The sequence below is a fragment of the Oncorhynchus mykiss genome, chromosome 6, assembly GCF_013265735.2.
Source record: "Oncorhynchus mykiss isolate Arlee chromosome 6, USDA_OmykA_1.1, whole genome shotgun sequence".
In the NCBI taxonomy this organism is placed as follows: Eukaryota; Metazoa; Chordata; class Actinopteri; order Salmoniformes; family Salmonidae; genus Oncorhynchus; species Oncorhynchus mykiss.
In genome coordinates, this window is record NC_048570.1 from 45,718,643 (window position 1) to 45,739,130 (window position 20,488).

At 40.5% G+C, this 20,488-nt stretch overlaps 1 protein-coding gene across 48 annotated transcripts in view; it reads right to left on the minus strand.

The window, feature by feature from the left end:
• The window catches only part of LOC110526035 (calcium/calmodulin-dependent protein kinase type II subunit beta), an 87,111-nt gene that overhangs the window by 62,658 nt on the left and 3,965 nt on the right, over positions 1-20,488 (minus strand). For all 48 annotated transcript variants that reach the window (XM_036980203.1, XM_036980194.1, XM_036980209.1 and 45 more), the window contains exon 2: positions 11,962-12,056. In XM_036980203.1, the coding sequence (XP_036836098.1) occupies positions 11,962-12,056 (95 nt within the window). The remainder of the gene's footprint in view (positions 1-11,961; positions 12,057-20,488) is intronic.

A 20,488-nucleotide genomic window follows, 5' to 3' on the forward strand; every position in this document is an offset into this window, starting at 1 on the left:
GGTCATTCTCTTGTCTCCTTTCCTTCATCCTAATTGGAGTGAAAGCACTGGACAGGTGAAAACATGTGTAGGCTGGTGGTGTAGGCAACCACCATATCAAATCAGTGCAAATGAAGGAAAACAGAAGAGGAGAGTATTCGATTATTGAGATGCATCCAAGAGTTTCTGAGATGAAGAGAGTTGAGACTACTGAGATGTACCCAAAAGCTTCTCCATCGACCAGCAACAAGCCAACCAAAGACAGCCAGCACTTGTAAATAAAGTTATTTTGATTTATTATATAACAGCTGTCTTTTTCTTTCTAGCTGTTCTTTGCCAATAGCAAAGCCTCTTCACATAAGCGCTGCTAAAATACAACTGCACTGTGTACCTACTACCCACTGCCCACTTCCACTCAGACAGGGAAGATGTTATTTAGTCTTTTACCACCTTCTGTCAATCGATGAAAGCTAAACCTGTAGCAGACAGACATTGACTCAAACTGCTTGTTCAATCAATAGACAGATCTGGTCTCGTAATAGTCCATGTTTTACTCCAAAATGGCCCATATAGCTGTAGGATCTTAATTTAAGCCAGTTTTCTACAGCAGGAAAATAATCCTGCAGCAACAGGAAATATGATTTATTATGTGTATTATAATTAAGGAGTTTTAAGGAGTTTTCTTTAGGGGGTGGTGCATTTTTTGTTCGGGCAAATCAAGCCTGACATTTTGCATTTCCTGCTATGCAGAAAAATTCTCAGCAACAAAAGAGTGATCAAATTAAGATCCCACATCTGCAGGCCACAGACAGAGATACTTGTTAGGAAACCAGCTACCTAAATCCCGATATACTGAGGACCACAGGATTACCAATACATTATACAATTATTTATGTGTGCTATGTGTGTTACTACAGCAGGTGTTTGTGTGTAGACATTAGGGATGCAACGGTACACAGTATGTTGTCGAACCGTTCGGTACGCCCCCTATGGTTCAATACGCACACATGAACCGCAGAATTAAGATATGCCTGTCATTTTCCTAGAATTTCCCGAAACTTGTTTATTGCGCTGCAGACTACACGCACGTTGTACATTCAGATCCACAGAACCATACATGCAGCTTGTGAACAGGTTTGGCAGGCAACTGCTTGAGGCCCCAGGCCATTAGGGGTCTCCTGAGGGCTGACAAACTTTACTCCACAGCAATGTCTCAAAATGTGGCAACCGCAGTGAGCGCAACCCCCTCCCCCTTAAACAACCAATGGAAGATTTGCAATGACATTTCAGTAGGAAACTTCCCTAAAGGGGCCCCATGAAGAGAGGGGAAACTAAAAAACAAATATTCTCTCAGCTCAGCTCCAACATGACAAATTGTGAGCGCTAGCAAGACAGAGAGAAGCAAAATTGAAGAGGCACCGCCGTCTTTCAAACCCGCTATGTGGGAACATTTTGGATTCAGCGTTCAATACGATGACGAGGGTAAGAAGACCGTAAACAAACAAAGTACAGTCTGCGAGCATTGCTTTGCCACTGTCGGCTACTCGAGTGGAAACACTTCTAACATGATGTGTCATTTACGTCGCCATCACCCAGCCGTATCCCTTGCAGGTGGAGCTGGAGCAAGGAGAGTCCACCCGTTAGCGAAAACACAACAATCACTCGCTGCTGCCTTCCAACAACAATTTGCGACAAATTCAGAAAAACATAAAGAAATAACGAAAGCAGTGGGAGTATTCATAGCCAAAGATTTGCAGCCCTATTCGGAGGTTACTGACTCGGGATTTCGTCACCCGATGAAATAAATTGAGCCGCGTTACAATGTCCCCTCCAGCACACATGTCAGCACCAAAGTAATTCCCACACTCTATGAAACATCACGGAGATAAATTGAAAAACAAATTGACACAGACACCCTCTCTCCACTGATAGTTGGACCTCCAGAGCAACTCAAAGCTACCTCACTGTGACGGTTCACTATGTACGGGAAGCTACCTCACTGTGACGGTTCACTATGTACGGGAAGCTACCTCACTGTGACGGTTCACTATGTACTGGATTAGGAGATGAAGAGCTACGTGTTGTATGAGAGTCATACAAGCGCACACTTTTATTCAATATAAAGATACCGAAACTGGGCCATGGCCCACAAACCGTAATACATACTGAACCGTGTGCCCACTGTACCGTTGCATCCCTAGTAGACATACAGTAAAATGTCAGACGTATGTCACATTCAGGATGGGTTTGTCTTTGGACTGACAGTACATTGAGAGTGTGGGTTAGGTGTGCTGGGCAGGGTCAAGATTTCCACACCAAAAAACAAATACCATAACGAGCTGAATTTTATATGAACCGTGTGTGTTTAGGTTAAACTACGGTCAACCGTAAGCTAGGCTCTTCCAGTACATCTCTGCCTCTCTGTCACCATAGTAGCTGTAGCTGTTTTCTGTTTTGCCGTGAAGGAGCTAGCCTAGCCTATATCCACCCAGCCTTCCCTTTCTGTGATGCAGCAGAGTAAATAAGAGATGAGAGGAGAGGGAGAGGAAGAGAGAAGGAGGTGGAGGACGGGTCCTGAGGGGATGGAGGGGGAGAAGAGACCATGAGCAATGTGTTCACTGGGTGAGAAAAATCCACAGAAACGACCTCGCTGCTGCCCAAAAACCCCACAGCGATCGATGAACTCCACTCTGTGCGTGTGTGTGTTCATGCGTCCATGCGCATGTGAGAGTGAATGAGAGCGAGACAGAAAGTGTGACTTTGCCCTTGTGTGCATACATTTGTGTGTGTTTCTGTGTGTGGGTATGCATGTCTGATACTGTGAGTAAGTCTATGATATTGAGTGTGTGTAAACATTATTTTGGTGCTCTCTGTCTGAGGTTTTTGCATGCTTGAGTGTGGGAGGGAAGACTGACTATCTGCGACTCATCATGTCACTGAGGAAAGGAGAAGAAAGAGGAGAAGACTATGTTATGGCATGACTGCAACAATAAAGGAATACATTAAACACACACACACTTGTATCAAACACATTACCACATCTCATATTCCACCAGATTGACATGGGTTTCAAGGAATACCAAACCAAAATATGACCACTTGTCATTTTCATTATGCCAAGACACAATAGCCATAAGAAGCATACGGGGAGATGATACAATTTGGCCATTTTCTCCCAGTCAGTCAGTCATTTTACACCCAGATAATGACACAAATAGGCCTAAGTACAGGTCATCCTACTACAACTGTATTGCAGGTGATTCTGAAACAGCACACACACCACCCTCACGCACACTCTCTCTCTCTCATCACCAATCTCTATCATCTCCTAAACAGTGTCTCATATTCCCATTGAGAATATATTGGCCCAATAGCTGACCTCCTGCAACACTGTCCAGTCTTCACATCAATAAACAAGCTCTCGGATTGGCTGCGGGCTGTGCCAACAGCCCCACCCCACTACCCCTGACATGTGGCAGCTGACATTAGCTGTTCGTCTGCTGGACTGGACAGTTTAAACCAAGGGTTGTAACTGAAATTATTTTCCAATTGTTTCGTTCTGAACAGAAACACTATTCTTTCCATTCCATTCCACTGTTCCGACCAGAACAATACAATTCTGAACTCGTTCGACCCCCCCAAAAAGTACTATATTGTTATAAATTGGTACATATTGTTCCTTTCTGTTCCTTTTTAACCTGTGAAATCATAATTTTTGAAAAACATTTAGTTCATTACATTACTTCACCAATCAGCGCGGATAGAGCAGGAAAGCTAGTTCTTTACATGCGTGATGGACAGACAAGAGTAACCTATGGTGCAAGATGGGACTGACATTTTGCGGGTGGGGAGAGAGCGAGAGAGGTTTGAGGAGGAGGCCTGAAGCGCTGGGCATCTTGTTATGACATCTGAATTATAGGGCCACAGAATTACAGTGCAAATATTTTCAGCTTGCAGACAGACATTGGAATACGTTTCTGAGTGACAGAATAAATGATCTATTGATTCGGTCTCTTCGCAGCAAAATCTACAGATCTGAGATTGTTGTATGCCCCATATTATATATACAGTGCCTTGCGAAAGTATTTGGCCCCCTTGAACTTTGCGACCTTTTGCCACATTTCAGGCTTCTAACATAAAGATATAAAACTGTATTTTTTTGTGAAGAATCAACAACAAGTGGGACACAATCATGAAGTGGAACGACATTTATTGGATATTTCAAACTTTTTTAACAAATCAAAAACTGAAAAACTGGGCGTGCAAAATTATTATATAGAATTCTAATGGTGGCAACAATTTTATATAATAATTTAAATTGAAAAACTCTAAGTGTTGAATCAAGTGTAGTTTTTTTTGTACCAGTTCATAAACCAAATGCCATGGAATTGGTACATCGAAAATCTCTTCCCATTTATTTTGCAACCTGTATGGCAAAGCGGGCAATATTATGTCCTCAAATTAAACTGGTATATTTTTATATTTATGCCAGTTCCTTTCAGCCAATTTGTATCTTTAATATATGACAGGCAAACAACTTCCCTACCTTCTCCCTTTTCCATTTGTCACCTTCATTTTTGTGGTAGTGCTGCAATCAGATGGTTGTAAGTTTAGATTGAACAGATATTCCTATATATTTTCGATAACTGCAAATGTGACATAAAATTCCTCCATTTCTATTCATAATATCACTAACAAATATAATACTTTTTTTTGTCCATAAATGATGTTTTTTTTTTATTAATCAGTATATTTGAGTTTAACTATAACATTTGTTCTATCTTTTCTGGAGGATAAAACTGAAATGGTAAAAAGCTTTGTATGGCTTGTTTTAGAAAGGGCGATACTTTAAACAAAATGTAATTTTCAATTAGTCGGAAATTATAAATTGTAATCTGTATGAAGGCAAAAAGGCCATTTTTGAACAAAGAATGAGCCTTTCTTAATAATCCACTGGAGAACCATTTTGGGTTTAAGTATAATTTATGTATGAGTCAAGCTTTTAGTGAGAGGTGTAAAGCTTTAATATTTTAACATGTTAGCCCCCCAAACTCATATTCATTATAGAAATAGGCATGTTTAATTTTGTCTGGTTTAGCGTTCCCAAAAAAATGAAATATTTTTTGCTCATATTATTTAAAAACAAAAAATCTGGAGTAGGCAGTGCCATTCGTACGTAAGTAAACTGTGATAGGACCAAAGAGTTAATCAATGTGATTTTTCCATAAATAAACAAGTATTTACCTCTCCATGGTTGCAGAACCTTATCTATTTTTGCTAACTTTCTATTGCGATTAATTGAGGTAAGTTAATTTATATTTTTTGAGATGTCATTACCAAGTGCGGCTAATTCAAATCCGCCCATTTTATTGGTAAACTACAAGGTAGTGTAAACACTTTTTTAACGATCCAATACGTAATATGATACACTTGTCATAATTTAGAAAAGTGATCAAGACTGTGCAGGGATCCATATTGTGGATTTAAGAAAAAACTAGAGTCACGGCATACATTGAAACTTTTGTTTTTATCTCCTGGATTTCTATCCCCTTGATGTTCTTGTTGGATCTAATTTTAATAGCTAGTATTTCAATGGCCATAAATAGATATGGAGACAACAGACAGCCTTGTTTTACTCCTCTTAAAATATTTTCTGAGAAATAACCATTATTTACCATTACAACTATTTTACATCTAGGGTTGATGTACATAACTTTAACTCATTGTATAAGAGATTCATCAAAATTAAAGTAATCCAGGCATTTATATATAAATTCTAGTTGTCTTTATCAAAAGCCTTAGTTTTTGATAAAGTTTCATAATGTTCAATTGTTTCAAGTAATTGTCGAATATTCCATGTTCAGACTTGATTTGCCCCTACAAAAAAATGTATATCAATTATCATCCACATAATAATTCACAGTTCCAGTTGCTGCAGAATTATGTTCCTGCTGTGAGAAACTGGTTCAAATTAAGATACGGCATTTGTAATGTACGACTGAGTTTGTTCTAACCTAATGGTGTCTATGAGAAGAGTTTATGACTGTGACTCATCATGGTATTGGATTGGAAGGCAACCATATTTTCCACCTTACTCATGAATAAGGGAATAAGGGACAGGCCGAATCTTCTACTGTATCCAATACAAGTCGAGTAGGCTAGCATTAGGACTCTCGGTGGGTGGGTGTGTGTGTGTGTGTGTCAGATGAGAGTCCCGTGCTAAAGGCATGTAGAAGCACAGACGCATGGCCCCCAGCTTCCAAGTGCCTGGGGTGCCTTCTCTATCTCTATCCCCCCCACCCCCCCACACACATTCATCTGTCAATCTCACTCTCTTTTCCTCGAAATCCTCCTGCTCCATTGCCTATTTCATCATATCTTGCAACATTTGATTTGAACAAAAACATAAATAAGTCAAAATCATGTTCATGTCCATTTGTTTCACCAAAATGAAATGTATCTTTGAATGGGTAATATGTTGACTAAAGCCCATGTAGTGAAACATCAAGAACAGTAGCCATGAAGCACCCCCTCATGTGCATTTTACCAGTAGGCCTATGGTCTCATGAGTCTTCTCAAGTACCCCCTGTGGATAGGGCAAGTACCACCAGGGGTTCTAGTATCGCTGTTTGAGACCACTGATCTAAGCCCGTAGCCTACATCCCCTCAACTCAAATACTAGGACATTGAGGTACAGTAGATACATAACACACATCATCTTCTGCCATTTAGGTATAGAGTATATACACTGTGTACACAAACTATTAAGAACACTTGCTCTTTCCATGACATAGACTGACCAGGTGAATCCAGGCAAAAGCTATGATCCCTTACTGATGTCACCTGTTAAATCCACTTCAAATCAGTGTAAGGGGAGGAGACAGGTAAAAAAAATTTTTTTTAAGACTTGAGACAATTGAGACCTGGATTGTGTATGTGTGCCATTCAGAGGGTGAATGGGCAAGACAAAAGATTTAAGTGCCTTTGAACGGGGTAAGGTGCCAGGCGCACCAGTTTGAATGTGTCAAGAACTGCAACGCTGCTGGGCTTTTCACGCTCAAGAATGGTCCACCACCCAAAGGACATCCAGTCAACTTGACACAATCGTGGGAAGCACTGGAGTCAATATGGGCCCTGTGGAACGCTTTCGACACCTCATAGAGTCCATACCCTGAGGAATTTAGGCTGTTCTGAGGGTTTTGTACACACAGTAGTACAATACAGCACAATTAGACATAATCTTTCCTTTCTTTTCAAACTAAAGTGCATTTAAGCAAGTATTCAGACCCCTTCACTTTATCCACATTTTGTTATGTTACAGCCTCATTCTAAAATGGATGTAATTGTCCCCCCCCCCCCAATGTACACACAATACATCATAATGACAAAGCAAAAACAGGGTTAGAAATATCACCTTTACATAAGTATTCAGACCCTTTACTCAGTACTTTGTTAAAGCATCGTAGGCAGCAATTACAGCCTCATGTCTTCTTGGGTATGACGCTACATGCTTGGCACACCTGTATTTGAGGAGTTTCTCCCATTCTTCTCTGCAGATCCTCTCAAGCTCTGTCAGGTTGGATGGGTAGCGTCACTGCACAGCTATTTTCAGGTCTCTCCAGAGATGTTCAATAGGGTTCAAGTCCGGGCTCTGGCTGGGCCACTCAAGAACATTCAGAGACCTGGCCCGAAGCCAATCCTGCGTTGTCTTGGCTGTGTGCTAAGGGTCATTGTCTTGTTGGAAGGTGAACCTTCGCCCCAGTCTGAGGTCCTGAGAGCTCTGGAGCAGGTTTTCACCAAGGATCTCTGTACTTTGCTCCATTCCTCTTTCCCTCAATCCTGACAAGTCTCCCAGTCCCTGCCACTGAAAAAAATCCCACAGCATGATACTGCCACCACCGTGCTTCACCGTAGGGATGGTATTGGCCAGGTGATGAGTGGTGCCTGGTTTCCTCCAGACATGACTCTTGGCATTCAGGCCAGAGAGTTCAATCTTGGTTTCATCTAACCAGAGAATCTTGCTTCTCATTGGCCTGAGAGTCCTTTAGGTACCTTTTGTCATAGTCTAAACGGGCTGTCATGTGCCTTTTACAGAGGAGTGTCTTCCGTCTGGCCACACTACCATAATGGCCTGTTTGGTGGAGTGCTGCAGAGATGGGAGAACCTTGCAGAAGGACAACCATCTCCACAGAGTAACTCTGGAGCTGTCTGATTGACCATCGGGTTCTTGGTCACCTCCCTGACCAAGGCTCTTCTCCCCTGATTGCTCAGTTTGGCAAGGCAGCCAGCTCTAGGAAGTCTTGGTGGTTCCGATCTTCTTCCATTTAAGACTGATGGAGGCCACTGTATTCTTAGGGACCTTCAATGTCGCAGAAATGTTTTGGTACTCTTCCCCAGATCTGTGTCTCGACAGAATCTTGTTTCGGAGCGCTACGGGCAATTCCTTCGACCTCATGGCTTGGTTTGTGCGCTGACAATCATTGCCAACTGTGGCATCTTATATCGATAGGTATGTGCCTTTCCAAATCATGTCCAATCAATTGAATTTACCACAGGTGGACTCCAATCAAGTGGTATAAACATATCAAGGACAATAAATGGAAACAGGATACACCTGAGCTCAATTTGGAGTCCCATAGCAAAGGGTCTGAATAGTTATGTAAATAAGGTATCTGTTTTTTATTTTTAAAACATTTGCAAAAAAAAAACAGGAAATGTGAATTATTATGTTGATTATAATTGACCTTTTCACATGTACCAACAAACGTGTGTGATCATTCTACAGTGGTCCTTGCAGCATACACTCAAACCCGTATGATAAGAACGCTTATTTAGAACATTCAGTTTCAGTTTCAGCAGTCAGCATTTGAGCTAGCCACACTGTTTTTTCACAGAAACATTTTGCACAAACACAGTCCTTACAAAGTTATGTCCTGAATGCGACCAGTTTATTTTTGGATGCAATGTTCATTCATTCACAGACGTAGTGACAGCACACACAATCAACCAAACCAGAAAATGTAGGCTACATGAGTCCTAGTGCTAGTGCTAACTAAGGAAATATTGATGTATTTAGATAACTCTCGGCTGTCAGAAACCACAATATGAATTAGCTAATAGCAATTACTATTTGTAATTCATCACATCACGGGTGAGCTTACCATTGATCTAAATAATTGAGTAAAACACTTTCTAGTAATCAAAAGTAATCCAGTGGTTCCTCCTTTAAAAGTTGCAAGCTCACACCACGGGACTTAGAGGTACCCAACGTCACAGCTTCGTTGCTCCAGACCACGAGGTAGAGCACTCAATATGCATTTGGGTCCCAATATTTTTACATGGCCAATCATATCGAGTCCATGGTGACTTTCTTCAGCAAAGATGGCTGACAAAACACAATTGGGGAAGCAAATGTAAGTAGTTATAACGTCATAACGAGTCAAGCAAAACATTTACAACTGAGAGGAAAATGTTAGTTCATGTAGAGACCAACTATTGTGTATATTTTTTGGTCATAAAGTAAATTATGAAAATCACTATTTAGCGATATCAGTCATATCCAATACCAGGTGTATCAAACTTCATTATTTGAACGATGCTGTGCCTTCATGTATGTATTACAATTATACACTTCAACAGTGTTTACTAATCTTGGTCCTGGGACATCAATGATTACACATTGTAACTATGCAATAGACTAGAAACCTGATTTAAGTAAAGGCTGATTTGTAATTCATATATACAGAATAAAAAACAGTACATCCTGCCAGCACGCCCACAAGCGTGCTGAATGACGCGTGGAAAAGAGCGAAGAACGAGATGGGAGTAACAATCCAGTATATTTTCTCTGAGACCGGCATAATAATGTAATGAAACAAGCAGGAAGCAGGTTTTGAACCCTCAACATTCTAGCCCTATGTCCAGCAAGCTATCGATTGTGCCCAAATGTATTAATTGGGGTTGGGGCCAATTGTGGCTAAAAACACTATCAATTGGAATCTTTAACATGTGGAAAGGGGGAAAAGTGTTATTATTCGTTTTTCACAAGCGTAGCAGGATAGGCTATTAGCTGAAAAATAGACTATTCAACCTTTACTAAAGAATTGTCTAATAGCCAAGCTAGTTATTAACCCCCCCCCCTCCCTCCCAACTTGAGCTACAGTTGAAGTCGGAAGTCACTAAAAATCATTTTTCAACCACTCCATACATTTCTTGTTAACAAACTATAGTGTTGGCAAGTCAGTTTGGACATCTACTGTGTGCATGTCACAGGGATTTTTCCAACAATTGTTTACAGACAGATTATTTCATTTATAATTCACTGTATCACAATTCCAGTGGGTCAGAAGTTAACATACACTAAGTTGACAATGCCATTAAGAACAAATTCTTATTACAGGGACATCCTACTCCTTCATCATGCCCTGCGGGGATTCTTTAGCTAAATAGCCCAGTATTGTACAGCCGGCCGTCATGTTGTAGAGCGCCATATTTTCCATTCCAGCAAGTACCAGTCAAAAGTTTGGACATACCTACTCATTCCAGGATTGTTCTATATTTTTACTATTTTCTACATTGTAGAATAATAGTGAAGACATCAAAACTATGAAATAACAGATTTGGAATCAGTTAAGAACAAATTCTTATTTACAAATTCTTATCTACTCCTTTGACAAGTTGACAAGTTGAAACATAGCCTGAACCTGCTGTTTTGACTTTCTCTCTCTCCCCCTTTTTCTCTGCCCTGATTAAAACTTCTGGTGTGTAACAGTCTCATCAAGTCAATCTGCGTGACTAGTGTTAGCCGGGGCCTTATGGTAATGCAGGCAGGATAATCTGGTCATGGCAGTAATGTCATTACATTCACTAATGTGTCCCTAGATCCCCAGGCCCACTACGAGGAAGGACAGCCAGCCAGAGCCTTCAAAACAAACTGTTGCCTAAAATGATTGGAGATAAACTAGTCCTTGTATCTTCAATTCAGCTACTGTATAGACAACAGCCTGGAAATGAATACCAAAAAGATCTATGACATCTGATCATCCTGAGGCAACACAACCATTTAAAATGGACAAAAAAAATGTGTCAAGCTGAGTGGGGGTCAGCCATTTTAATTCCCAAAGTCAAAAGTGGAATTGACCCCAACGACCCATATTCAAGTCCCTGTTGTGTCATTCTAAAACTAGTCTGACAGTTGCCACCAAACAAAGAGAGAGAGAGAGAGCTAACACCGTCCTCTTCAAGTTCCAGGAGGATCCCCTCCACTAAAACCTGTTGAAATGTTTGTTCACCACAATAACAAGTAGCCCTCATCTGTCTGGCTGTCAGACCTGGGTTCAAATACTATTTGAAATCAATTCATATACTTTAGCTGTGCTTGATTGAGTTTGCCTGGTGCAATGGAACCAATTAAATAGCTGTAGAAGAACAATGCAAACTCTGTCCATCTGGCACCAAAGGCAGGCTCATGCAAATGCTAAAAGTATTTGAAAGATTTCAAATAGTATTTGAACCCGGGTCTGCTGACACCTGGCAGGGCAGAGCCGCCTTAGGGCTCCAGTTACGAGGCAGAGAGGGCAGCAGGAGATTTACACTGTGCAGCTGGAGGCGTGAAACACACCCTGCAGTCATTGTGGACCTAGAGGCCCTGAGTGGATCTCATGGCCATGGCATTTGGCCTTGGCTTTTTCTAAAACAGTTACCCAACACGTGTGATACTGATTAACATTACGACGAGTAGCAAATACGAGTGGGAAATACAGGCCATTGCTTTTTCATGACAATATACAGTATACTGTACGATACGTCTTTTTAATGCTGATGAATATAAGGTGTTTGTAAATAGTATTAATAATAGGGGTCCCCCAAGGTTGACCAACCCTGGATCATGGCCTATTCAGATGGTTCATGGATAGTAGGATACAACAGTGCAACCTAAATGTAAACATTAAAAAAGATAGCACAGAGCTTAAAATTGCTTACCTCTTGCAGATAGCTTTTTGGTGTTGATTATTTTGGCGGCATATTCCTGTCCAGTACACAGCTTGACACATCTGCGCACCACTGAAAAGGCTCCCCTGTAAACAAAGAGAAAAGGAACAGAACATCCGGTCAGACATATTATGATTAGATTAAGCTAATCATGTAAACTTGAATTAACTAGGAAGTCGGGGCACCACGTAAAGTTTTTATAGTCTATATTTCTCTTCAGATATTTTTTATATCTTATCGAGTACAGTCTTCTATTAATTATTATTAATCTTTACCTCATTAGTCTCATTCCAAATGTAGTAAAATTCTTGGTTATCTGCACGAATCCTAGTTTCCAGAATGAATCAGCAATATACAAATTGGCTTAATTATTTATTTACTAATTAATTAAATAATCACAGAAATGCATCACAAACAAACAGTAGATATTAGTTACTAACAATGATAGAAAAGCCCGTAGTGGGCTAAGCCGATATGACTGCTTGGTAGTCAAAGGAAATGGGTGGGGACTGAGAAAGAGCGGGAAAAACAAAATGGATTCACTACACAAAGTTTATAATTATATTGATTGAAATGCTAATCCTTTGTCCATGAACGGCCGCTCATTCGAGAATAATTGCAATGTATATATATTTACGCCCGTCTGTCGTTGTTGTCTTCTCTGTTGAAATCCTCGATTGTCCTGTAGGGTTCATCAGTCTCTGGTTAACTTTCCCAGAAGACACAATGTATTTCGTGACTGTAGATGGTTAGAATGGATGCTTCAGAGTACCATTCAGAAATGTTCTCATAGAATAGATGCTTCATCGGTTGTCTCTATTCTCAACGTACGTAATGTCTAGCTGCAGACTAGTAATTATACATCTAAGATTTTCTCTTATTCTGTAGTGATGTATAGTCTCAGAGATTAACCATTTCCAGCCGTGTAGCCAGATCTCCACGTGGTATGGTCTTGTCCTTTGGTAGACTTGGAGTGCCAACTATTTCAACATGTCGCATCAGCTGCATGTTTTCTACTCTGGTGCAAATTTCTTCAGGAGAGGGTTTTATCCTCGGTTAAAGAAGGTGTGGTTCTATGACGCTAATCTGATGTCTGGGCTCACGGGGGTGTGGCCACTGACTAGTTAATCTTTATAAGAAAATCCAGACTCTCATTTAGAAGGTGAATATCACATTACATCTTTTCACAAATAGTTTCATGTTTAATCACATACGTTTCACAATATTTAGATGTAAACCTGACAGCTGGGACATGTACACTTTAAGAGATATCGTTATGTGTGTTTCCTGTCCTTCATGAGATCACCAAATGAAACACACTCATCATAACTGTCCCTTAACTGTCCACGGACCATTCCCACATTCTCAGAAGTGGAAAAACTGTTTCATTCTCCCATTTTGGGGATTTAGGAGTTTGGCCAAGTCTCTCGTTGTTCTGGTAGACTCTCTCAATACTGCATGGCAGTTTCTACCAGGTATTTATGACCTGTCATAACGTCATAAAACTGTGAAGAGAGAGAGAGAGAAAGAGAGAGGAGGGGGGGGGCTGTGATCCTCCCCCCCAGGGCACATCATGACAGTGTATAACATTAACATTGCTATGAAGGAGCCATAGTTTCTCTGAATGTTATACAAGGGGTCTTTTCTAATATCATTTTCTGCCAGCACAGCAGTATGTCTGCCTTCTGTCCTTGGCTGGCGTGCTATTGGTGGTAATAGAATATACTATAAGTCTGGATAATAGGTTCCCCTGAGGTTCCCACCACAAAGTCAGCAAACACTGTCAGATCAGTGTGTGAGTGTGACACGTGAGAAAGTAAAAACACAAAAGCATGTGTTGTTTTTTGATTGTTGTTGTTTTTTAAACCAAGTTTGCCCGCTTTTCATGTCAATATTACTGAAGTATGAAAATCCACATTCAAAAAGAATCAGAGCAGTTTAGTTACAAATATTTGCTTTATCAGTTTGAACTAAATCAAACTGTACTAACTGCACCAGTTCACAACATTCCTTTCTCCTTCAAATCAAATGTTATTAGTCACATGAGCCGAATATAACAGTGAAATGCTTACTTACGAGCCCCTAACCAACAATGCAGTTAAAAAAAATATGGATAAGAATAAGAAATAAAAGTAACAAGTATTTAAACAGCAGCAGTAAAATAACAATAGCGAGACTATATACAGTGGTGTACAGGCACAGAGTCAATGCGCGGGGGCACCGGTTAGTTGAGGTAATATGTACATGTAGGTAGAGTTACTATGCATAAATGATAACAACAGAGAATAGCAGCAGTGTAAAAGAGGGGGAGAGGGGGGGCAATGCAAATAGTCTGGGTAGCCATTTGATTAGATGTTCAGGAGTCTTATGGCTTGAGGGTAGAAGCTGTTTAGAAGCCTCTTGGACCTAGACTTGGCGCTCAGGTACCACTTGCTGTGCGGTAGCAGAGAGGACAGTTTATGACTAGGGTGGCTGGCGTTTTTGACCATTTTTAGGGCCTTCCTCTGACACCGTATAGAGGTCCTGGATGGCAGGAAGCTTGGCCCCAGTGATGTACTGGGCCGTACGCACTACCCTCTGTCGTGCCATACCAGACAGTGACGCAACCAGTCAAGATGCTCTTGATGGTGCAGCTGTAGAACTTTTTGAGGATCTGAGGACCCATGCCAAATCTTTTCAGTCTCCTGAGGGGGAATAGGTTTTGTTGTGCCATCTTCACGACTGTCTTGGTCTGCATGGGCCATGTTAGTTTATTGGTGATGTGGACACCAAGGAACTTGAAGCTCTCAACCTGCTCCACTGCAACCTCGTCGATGAGAATGGGGGGCGTGCTTGACGTTATCACTGATATTACACCGTTTGGAAAATATTACACCATTGGAAAAGGGAAAGCCAGGGTTAAACTTCAGCTATTCAGAAATGAATATTAACACTTTCACAGACACACACATACACACATTCATGTTGTCACATATTTCAACAAACAATTCAACAACACATCCATAAGGAGGACCGAGTGAAGCCCACACTCCTTGCATGTCTTCCCTGCCTTGAGCACAGCTGGTTTGTGTGTGCAGGTGGGCTAGGCAGAGCTCTCAGCTACCAGAGTCAATATATTAACACAGTCTTTATTTTTTCCTGTATCTCTCTGAAGAGACGTTAAAGTGATTTATCTTGTCAGCCGACTGGGGCATGGAGGGGTGGAGGGGGAGGGGGGCCGTGTGGCCTTTCCCCTCCTCTTCTGGGCCACTCGCACCTCGCCCCGCATAGCTGGAATGACTGAAGGCTGCTGGGAAATCAGAAAGCTACACACTCAGTGCACGTAATGGGGCCTGGTAGAGACACATGGACGAGCACACACACACCCTACATACTGTATAATGGAGAGAGACACACTGAGAGACACACTCACACACTGAAATACACACGTTTTACTCTTTTTCATTTTTCACACACACACACACACACACACACACACACACACACACACACACACACACACACACGCACACGCACACGCATACACTTATTTGAGACTCACAGACACCACAACCAACAACAACTGCGCCTGGAAAGTTCACACTCGGCCAGGTCTCTTTTTGTGAGACTTAAACACACCACAGAGAGAAACAGCATAGGCCTACGTAGCCTATTCCATAAGACAGTTAGAAAGCTACAAGATAATGGACGTGAATGTTATTATTATTTTTTTTTAATAGTTTGACACCCTGTTTGTAAGTTTCGAAAAAAATATAAATCTCAACCGTTTATCTTTTCCAGTGATGAAGACATGGATGTCTCATGATATGGAGAGGTATGCAAAATGGGTGAACTGAATGTTTTGGCATTCAGGTCCAAAATGTCACTTTCTAAGCACTTCTAATATGTATGGAAGGTTAAGTTCAAATCAAAAGGGGATGCTGTCAAAAAGGGATTGAATTAAAAGCAACACTACAGTCAAAACTCAAGTAGAAATGATGCCCCAATATTAAAAATCTGTACTAAATTAAGTGCACTTCAATATAGTCCACATGGAGAATTCAATAAATCAGATTTTTTATTTAATTAAAGGGTTGATAAAAGTGCCAAAATTCAGCATTTTGACAACCCTGTGTCACTTTTAGGAAGAGTTCAGTCAAATGAATCCAAAGATTACTAAATTTCCCCATCATTGTAAAGGCCTAGTGATTTTCGACAAAGTAATTTCAGAAGATTATTATTTGTATTCATGTGATTAGCGCAAACATTTTACCCCTTTAAAATAACATACCATTCCCACAAGATAAATTATTCACAGCAGGTTACATCATTTGAGTCTTCTGAACAGTATGGTGGAAAATGAAGTTCTCTTTTTTTGGTCTATTTCATTTTTTTTTAATCATCTTTGACTGTGTTGGTCAAACACATCAACTAGGGCTGGGCGGTAAAATCAATACCAATAATTATCGAGGTAATTACTTCCCTCAATAACGATATAAAAACATTTAGAATCATTTTCGATAATGTCGATATAGAATAATTAGGTACAGCAGTCCATTTGACCTCTGACGCAGCAGGAACGTGTGAAGAAGTGACAACATGCAGGTGGAGAGGTATACGCCCACTAAAAACCACTTAGCACCTCGAGTGATGGAGTAGCCACTATTAATCACGAAAAATGAGTGATGTAGGCGAAAACAGTGGCAGTGATAGCCATGGAGAAGGAGCAGCTTCCAACAAAGAAATTATTGATAAAAAGGGTTAAACTGTTTCAGTCATTTGGAAGTGGTTTGGGTTTTTGAAGTCTGGCAAAAAGCAGAGCAATGTTCGGTGCAAATTGTGCCGTAGACAGATGGCTACGAAGTCTGGTAATACGACAAACCTATTTCAACATCTGAAGCAAAATCACTCTTTGGAACATGGAGGAAGTTTGAGTTTGTGCCATGGTATTGAAAGACGTCCCTCAAGCACCAGCCAATCTAGGGATGTTTGCCCGAAGCAGTCAACGTGTATGCACTACAAGCAAACACCGAGAAGACAAAGACATCACAAATGCTATTATGCATTGCATTGCTAAGGACATGCTACCAATTAACACAGTCGAAAAGGAAGGTTTCAAGAGGCTTATCAATTTAATTGACCACAGGTACGTGCTCCCTGGCCGCAAACATGGAACAATTTTCCTTCAAATATAAATGTATTTAACTAGGCAAGTCAGTTAAGAACAAATTCTTATTTACAATGACGGCCTATCGGGGAACAGTGGGTTAACTGCCTTGTTCAGGGGTAGAACGACAGATTTTTACCTTGTCAGCTCAGGCATTCGATCTAGCAACCTTTCGGTTACTGGTCCAACGCTCTAACCACGGTTTGTTCAGGCATTCTTGAGTTTGAAGACATACACCTTTTAAACATTATTTGATTAATATCGTGAAAAATTATCGAATGGAAATATATAGATATTGTGATAATTTATTTGCCATATCGACCAGCCCTAAAACATATAAATAATTCCTAATTTGATGAACACCATGTGGTCCCATGCTCTTCACCACATGAGTAATGGCCGATCTTCACCTAAAACCGCAACCCTCTTATTGTCAACCCTGTTAGAGGCCTAATGGTAACTTTATCAGGTTGACATTATGTTAGTTTAAAATGTACAAGGGATACTTAAAGAAATATTAAGAAAAAAAAAATGTAAATCACAAACATGCGTTTATTAAATAATAGTTGGGAAGTTACATACAGTTGAAGTCGGACGTTTACATACACCTTTTTCACAATTCCTGACATTTAATCAGAGTAAAAATTCCCTGTCTTAGGTCAGTTAGGATCACCACTTCATTTTAAGAATGTGAAATATCAGAATAATAGTAGAGAGAATGATTTATTTCAGCTTTTATTTCTTTCATCACATTCCCAGTGGGTCAGAAGTTTACATACACTCAATTATTATTTGGTAGCATTGCCTTTAAATTGTATAACTTGGGTCAAAGATTTTGGGTAGCCTTTCACAAGCTTCCCACAATAAGTTGGATGAACTTTGGCCCATTCTTCCTGACAGAGCTGGTGTAACGGAATCAGGTTTGTAGGTCTCCTTGCTCGCACATGCTTTTTCAGTTTTGCCCACACATTTTCCCTGAGATTGAGGTCAGGGCTTTGTGATGGCCACTCCAATACCTTGACTTTGTTGTCAATTTTGGAAGTATGCATGGGGTCATTGTCCATTTGGAAGACGCATTTGTGACCAAGCTTTAACTTCTTGACTGATGTCTTGAGATGTTGCTTCAATATATCCACATAATTTTCCATCCTCATGATGTAATTATTTTGTGAAGTCCACCAGTCCCTCCTGCAGCAAAGCACCCCCACAACATGATACTGCCACCCCCATGCTTCACGGCTGGGATGGTGATCTTCGGCTTGCGAGCCTCCCCCCTTTTTCCTCCAAACAAAACGATGGTCATTATGGCCAAACAATTATATTTTTGTTTCATCAGACATTTCTCCAAAAAGTACAATCTTGGTCCCCATGTGCAGATGCAAACCGTAATCTGGCTTTTTTATGGCGGTTTTGGAGCAGTGGCTTCTTCCTTGTTGAGCGGCCTTTCAGGTTGTGCCAATATAGGACTCGTTTTACTGTGGATAGAGATACTTTTGTACCTGTTTCCTCCAGCATCTTCACAAGGTCCTTTGCTGTTGTTCTGAGATTGATATGCACTTCTCGCACCAAAGTACATTCATCTCTAGGAGACAGAACGCGTCTCCTTCCTGAGTGGTATGATGGCTGCGTGGTCCCATGGTGTTTATACTTGCGTACTATTGTTTGTACAGATGAACGTGGTACCTTCAGGCATTTGGGAATTGCTCCCAAGGATGAATCAGACTTGTGGAGGTCCACAATGTTTTTCTCTGAGGTCTTGGTTTATTTCTTTTGATTTTCCCATGATAAAAAGCAAAGAGGCACTGAGTTTTAAGGTAGGCCTTAAAATACATCCACAGGTACACCTCCAATTAACTCAAATTATGTCAATTATCCTAAGCTTCTAAAGCCATGACATAATTTTCTGGAATTTTCCATGCTGTTTAAAGGCACAGTCAACTTAGTGTATGTAAACTTCTGACCCATTGGAATTGTGATACAGTGAATTATAAGTGAAATAATCTGTCGGTAAACAATTGTTGAAAAACATACTTATGTCATGCACAAAGTAGATGTCCTAACCGACCTGCCAAAACTATAGTTTGTTAACAAGAAATGTATGGAGTGGTTGAAAAACGAGTTTTAATGACTCCAACCTAAGTGTATGTAAATGTCCGACTTCAACTGTAAGTGTCTGTAAGAGTGTTGACATATATTTTGGTACCGTATAAGTGCAGATCAAATAAAATATTCTTAGTTAACAGGATTTAATGCCTGAGATATTTTTTCTTCTTCTAAGTCTGTAGGCTAAACATATCCACCATGCAACTGAAATGTTGAAGCAAGGGATATTTTGAAGGGAATTTCTTTAAAAGTTTGCATGTCCAAAAAGCACCAATTTTGTGGAACGACCCAGCTACAGCAGGCCTACGTAACAACCCACAGCAGCACTACAGTTAGAGCTACGGAAGGCAAGTCTGGTGGTTTACAATTTAGCTCCAACAGTGTAATTGCACATCCCAAAATAATCCACGGGTGCTGGACCTGAGTGAGAAAGGAAAGGAAGCACCCAGTACATGCAGCTCCTGTGCTTTATGACAAGGTTTCAGTGGGCTTATACTGTAGCTCAATGCTTTATATGCTCTGCGTTGGAGACATACAGTATAGACAGCTTTACCACACCATCCATGCTTTAGATGTTGGATTTAGTGTGGCAATAACCCCTAGAGTCTATTGACGCATTTGTCAATATAAATAACATACTAAAAAAATAAAACCAATCCTTCAGTTTATTGTTTTGGCTGCTTCTCAATCCACCACATCTGCCTATGGCAGCCTTCCACATCTGCCTATGGCGGCCTTCCACATCTGCCTATGGCGGCCTTCCACATATGCCTATGGCGGCCTTTCACATCTGCGGTGGAAGATGGTTGAGCTACAACGGTGTTTGTCTCACGGAAATGGCTATAGGGGAGACTCTCACAAACACGATGGTGGTCTCCGTTTTGCTCTACGACCCCCCCAAAAGTGTCACGGGACTCGTCTGAAAGTAACTGGTACCCGGTTTATAAAATGAATGGAAGTATGGAGGTAGTTTTGTGCATACCCCAAAAAAAGGGGTTAAATATATGTGTATTAAAAATATTAATTTCCTGAGCTTTCCTGTAGCTCCTAGATATAGGACAGATACTTCAAAACCTTGTTTAAAAATATAAAAAAATATGCCATTTATGAATGTGATATTCAATGTGTTTCTATGGGAATTGGTAGTAAAAGGCCAAATTCAATATCTTAATAAAATAATTATTTTATATATATTTTTATACCTAAAGGGGTCCTAAATATACATGGTCATATTTATGTGGTAAAAACGATTGCCATTTAATGTGCCGG